The sequence below is a fragment of the Condylura cristata genome, unplaced genomic scaffold (genome assembly GCF_000260355.1).
Source record: "Condylura cristata isolate star-nosed mole 26May11 unplaced genomic scaffold, ConCri1.0 scaffold00048, whole genome shotgun sequence".
NCBI lineage: Eukaryota > Metazoa > Chordata > Mammalia > Eulipotyphla > Talpidae > Condylura > Condylura cristata.
In genome coordinates, this window is record NW_004567149.1 from 390,547 (window position 1) to 395,660 (window position 5,114).

Genomic DNA, 5,114 nt, shown 5'->3' on the forward strand with positions numbered 1-5,114 from the left:
GGGAGCACCACAGAGACCCCCGGGAGCACCGTCCGCTGGGCCTCCGGGGAGCACCACAGGGCTCCCCCAGAAGCACCATTCACCATCTGCAGCTGGACCACCCTGCCCAGGGCTGGGACTCACACAGCACAAGACTCTAGCTCTCCCCAGCCTCAGCCCCTCCTGGGGCCCGACCCGCTGGGCAGGCGCGGGCAGCTCTCCCGGACAGTGCTGAGCTCCCCAGATGCACCCCAGGAGGGGCCTGGACCCAGCGGCTCTGCCTTCTGCCCGAAGCACAACAGCCTGCGAGACTCGGCTCGGGGGGCCGCAGCTCAGGGAGGGGGGCTACCTCGGGAGACCCAGGTCACAGGGGGGCTGGGCTTGGGGGGCCCAGCTTGGGGGTACCAAGCTCAGGGCGGCCCAGCTCAGGGATACCCAGCTTGAAGCATCCAAGTTCAGGAGTGCACAACTCAGGGGGTACCCAGTTCAGAGGGGCTCAGCTCAGGGGAACCCAGCTCAGGGGGGACCCAGTTCAGAGGGGCTCAGCTCAGGGGGGCCCAGCTCAGGGGGGACCCAGTTCAGAGGGGCTCAGCTCAGAGGGGCCCAGCTCAGGGGAGCCCAGTTGAGGGGGGCCCAGCTCAGGGAGACCCATCTCAGGGGGACCCAGCTTGGGGGTGCACAACTCAGGGGTGACACAGTTCAGAGAGGGGCCCAGCTAGGGGTGACCCAGCTCAGGGGAGCCCAGCTCAGGGGTGCCCAGCTCTGGGGGGCCCAGCTCCGGGCCACTGCCCAGCTGCCCTGCGGACAGCGCCGCTGGACAGGCCCGCCGAGGCGGGCAGCAGGGCCGAGGCGCTGGCTGGCGAGGTCGCACTCTCCCCTGGCTGAGCGTGGCCCGGGGAAGGGGGCAGGGAGGGGACCCGGCACCCCAGCTCTGGGGCTCCGCTCGGGGCGACTGCAGCGCGCCCTGGGCAGGGAGGGCTTGCAGGAGCAGGTGGGCGCAACCGCCGACGCCCCCAGGGACAGAGCCACCCCCATCCTCCCTCCCGCGTGGGCTCCATCAAGGCCGAGCTGAGACGCCCGCGGGGCCCTGCAGGACCCGCGGCTGCCGGAGCACGAGCAGCCCCAGAAGCGCGGGCTGGGGCGCCGCCCCCCCAGACCGGCCGGGATGGAAGCCAGGTGTGGCAGGCCACCCGGGGCGGGCGGGGCGCAGAGGTGCTGAAAGCAGGGTCGCAGAGAGACACCCGTGGCCCAGCCCACTGCCCCACTGCGGGCTCCAGGCTCCTGCCCAGTGGGCGGGGCGGGTGGCTGGGCAGTCTCGGCTGTGCCCGGGGCCAGGCCCTCGCTTCCCCCCAAACCCCCGGGGCTCCCCCAACCTGGGGCCCCAGAGAGCGGGTGCTGGGGGCTGGGCAGAGCCCGCCCAGCCCATCCTCCTGGTCCTGGCACCTCCGCCCTGCTCGGTGAGCCACTGCCCGCCCAGGGTCCTGCCAGAGCCCGGAGTCTGAGCCCCATCCAGGCGCCCCGTGGACAGCCCTCGGGCCTGCGCCGGCCTCCTCCCCTGCGCCCCGTGGCCGCTTCCCCCAAACACAAGGCCCAGCGGGGGCCACAGTCCGGACCCCGCCCTTGCCACGTGCAGTGAGGACACAGGCGCGCACACGAGGGTGTCCAGGCAGGGAGTCCCGCCGCCCCTCCTGGGGAGGACAGAGGGCTGGGTCACTAGAGGCGCCGCCGGGAGCTGCTGGCTGGAGGCGTTGGCAGACTGTGACTGGGGGGGGGGAGTGACTAGGGATGTGGGGCGAGCGGGGTCAGCAGGGTCAGCCTCAGCCCCCACAGCTGCTGCTCAGCTTCCTGCCTTGCGCACACACCCTCTGCCCGGGGCCCCTGCAGTGCGGCTCCGTGCGCCTCTCCCACACCTGCCTCTCACCCGCCCCGGAGGGGGCTTGACGAGGGGCAGGAGGGAGGGGCGCCCTGGCAGCGGGAGGGGGAGGCCGCCCCAGAAATCCTCAAGGAAGCTCTGCCCTGGCGGGGGTCTGGGCTCCCGCCTGCACAAACATCCTTTATCTGCAGGATGAGGCCGGTTGCCGTTGGGCCTGGAGCCTGGCGGAGGAAACCGCTTGCGTAAGCATCTGATTAGGTCCAGGAACCGGCTGGGGGGGACAGGGGGTGCAGACGGGGTGGAGGGGTGTCGCCTTGGACACTGCTGCCACCTGCTGGCACAACTTGTGAACTGCAGGCACGGGGCTGGCTCCTTGGTCCTGCTGCCACCTGCTGGCTGAGATGATGAACTGCAAAAGTGTCCAGCGACCTTGAAGGCAGCTGACCTCCTGCTTTGCCCTTGACCTGTCTGGGGGCTGTGCGGGGGACCGAGCTTCAGTGTCCGCTCGCAGACTTCACCTCGCAGCAGCGACGCTGCAGACACAGCTGTGGCCCTGCACGGGGCTGTCCTCCGGGGCCTGGCAGGGCTGCCCGCGGCCTCCTGACCGCTCCAAGGCCGCCCCGGAGCCAGCGTGGGCACCCACCGACGCTGACCTCGAGCCCCCACATGGGGCTCGCAGGTCCCGGCAGAAGGCGACGGGGGGCACGTGAGGACAGTCCCCCGTGGGAGCCCAGGCCCGTGCTGGAACGAGGGACGGGCCAGGCCGCCAGCTGCACCCGGCACCCCGGGGGTTCACGGGAGTGGGGTCCGCGGAGGGGCAGGGGACTCCCGTCTGCTCGGCTTTGGGGGCGTCCTCACAGCAGAACTGGGGTTTCTTTGAGGTCGGCGGCTGGGGCTCCCCCTGGTCACCGAGCCCAGATGCCTCCTGGACCCGGCACTGGGGACCCCGTGCACCCCGACTCTGCCTCTGTGCGTGACCCTAAGCCCCAGGCACCCCAGATTCGCAGCGATGGCTGCGTCTCCCTTCCTGCCCACTGCAGGGGATGCCATGGGCGAGGAGTGACCCCGGCCAGGCGTCCACCCCCTGGCAGGCAGTGGGGGCCAAGATGGCTGCTCCAGCTCCCCGCCAGTTCTCTCTCCCCTTGTGGGTGCGCTTTTGCTTGGTTTTATATGTACAGGGGCGCCCCGGGGTGCAGGGGCAGTCCCAGCCCGTGGGCCGTCCCGGCCGCCGTGACCCACGTCTACCCCGGCCAGGGCGCAGAAGGGGCCCCCCGGGTGCAGAAGACCCCCCACCCCCCGCTGCCGCTCAGCTGTGGGTCTCGGGGCTCCGCCTGTTCTGCTCCCCGCTCTGTCTCTGGGGCGCCCTTGCACCCCCACCTCCGGCCTGCACCCAGCTGTTGTAGCACAAATAAGTCGTCGACAAACACTGATGCGCTCAGGACACCGTTTATGTCAAGAAGACGAGTCTCCCGGCCCTCGGCCTGGCCTGAGGTCTCCCTGGCCATGGCTCGGCCAGCGGACCGCAGGACCGTCCAGTGGGGCCCCAGGAGGCCGCAGCCCCGCCCCTGCCCGTGACCCCCCGGCCTCCCTACGCTGCTCGCCTTGGGGCGTGTGATGTCTGCGAGGGGGCGGGAGCCCGGCCCCAGCGGCCCCTGGGCGAGCGCACGGCCACCCCTGCGGTCAGCGGCTGCCCCGGCGGGGCCGGCTCAGAGCCCGAGGACCGTGCCGTTGGCGCAGGCCACCTCGGCGCCGGCCCGGTCATGCAGCCGCAGCAGCACCTCGTACTCGCCCTGGAAGGGATGCGTGACCGGGGGTCAGCCCCGTGCGGGCAGGGGAGGGCCGCGCCTGGGGGCTGGTGGGTGGCCGCCGGGGCGCAGGGCCACCGGCGTCGGGGGAGGGCCGTGGCAGCGAGCGGCTTCCCTGGGCAGTGGCCGGCCCTGCTGACCGCCGCGGGGCCCGACACTTGCCCGGTGGGCAAGGCTGGGCGCCCAGGCCAGGGCGGCACAGGTGAATGGGGGGCCCGTTGTGGCTGGGCTGTGAACCCCCAGAGCCCCGCGCCCGGCCGGGGCGGCCAGGGGCAGCCACAGGCGGCCAGCAGCCCGGGCCTGGGTCCTGGCCACAGAGCCGTGTGCCCCCAGCTGGGCCTGACTCGCCCGGCAGCCTGGGAAGGAGCCGGACCGCAGGCCGGAGGGGTCTCTGGGCAGTGGAGTGGCGGTGTGCTCCCCGGTGTGGGGGCGGTGCCTGCCCTCACCCCCACCGCCCCAGCCCAGCATGGAGTCCGCCGGCCCCCGAGGACCCAGCGGACAGCAGCACCGGACGCCCCGAGGCGGAGCTAGCACTGAGGACCCCGCAGGGACAGGGCTCTCAGAGACCCCGCGAGCGGCAAGCCCCTGGCTCCCCCAGCCCCTGCCGCAGCAGGGAGGAAGCAGCTCACCTTGGGGACCTCAAAGTAGGGGTTGCCCACGGGGCCGGCGTAGTAGATCTGCTCTGCAGACAGGAAGTGGGGCGACGGAGGGCGATGAAGGGGTGCCCCGTGCTGCTCCACCCCAGGAGACGGCCAGTCCCACGCGGCCAGGCGAGGGGCGCCCAGCGGGACCCACGCAGGGCCAGGGCTGGGGGTGGCCACTGGGGTGGTGGACAAGGCCCCCCCACCGCGGGTGACCTCCCTGGCTGTCCCCTGCTGGGTCAGCGGGACAGCAGAGCCCCACCCCGGGGGCGAGCAGTCGGGGCCCAGGACAGCTACTGCTGGTGGGCCCCTTCCCTGCCGCTCCCCCTTCTGCGGGCCACGCCCCCTTTCCTGGCCTGCGCCCCATTTCCTGACCCTTTCCCGGCCACTCACCCCTTTCCCGGCCCTCATGTCCCCTTTCCCGGCCACTCACAACCCCCCTCCCCAGCCCGCGCACCCCCTTTCCCGGCCCACACCCCCTCTCCGGGCCACTCACCCCCTTTCCTGCGGCCGCAGAAGGAGAACTGGGGCAGGTCCTCCTCACAGATGGGGTAGGACAAGGTCAAGATGTTCTCGCCCTTGGAGGACAGGGCCAGCTCCAGGAACAGCTCCCTGATGTCCTCTCCTGCGGGGCCAGAGTCGGCGCTGGGCTATCTACGCTGGGCGGAGCGGCCCGGCCCGGCCGGGGAAACTCATCCGCCTGGCCACGAACCAGTCCGCCGGGAGGGAGCCCGAGGGGCGCTGCGTCCCCCGCGGCGGCCAGTGACCACAGGCTCAAGCCCTCCGGTGCGCAGCGAACCCGCTGGGTGTGCAGAG

At 72.4% G+C, this 5,114-nt stretch overlaps 1 protein-coding gene across 1 annotated transcript in view; it reads right to left on the reverse strand.

Moving 5' to 3' along the window:
- Nucleotides 1-3,292: 3,292 nt before the first annotated feature.
- The window catches only part of LY86 (lymphocyte antigen 86), a 37,247-nt gene continuing 35,425 nt past the window's right edge, over nt 3,293-5,114 (reverse strand). The window contains exons 4-6 of the mRNA XM_012734154.1: nt 4,795-4,923; nt 4,287-4,339; nt 3,293-3,642 (exon numbers count right to left, since the gene is read on the reverse strand). Coding sequence (XP_012589608.1) covers nt 3,559-3,642; nt 4,287-4,339; nt 4,795-4,923 — 266 coding nt within the window. The 3' untranslated portion in view covers nt 3,293-3,558. The remainder of the gene's footprint in view (nt 3,643-4,286; nt 4,340-4,794; nt 4,924-5,114) is intronic.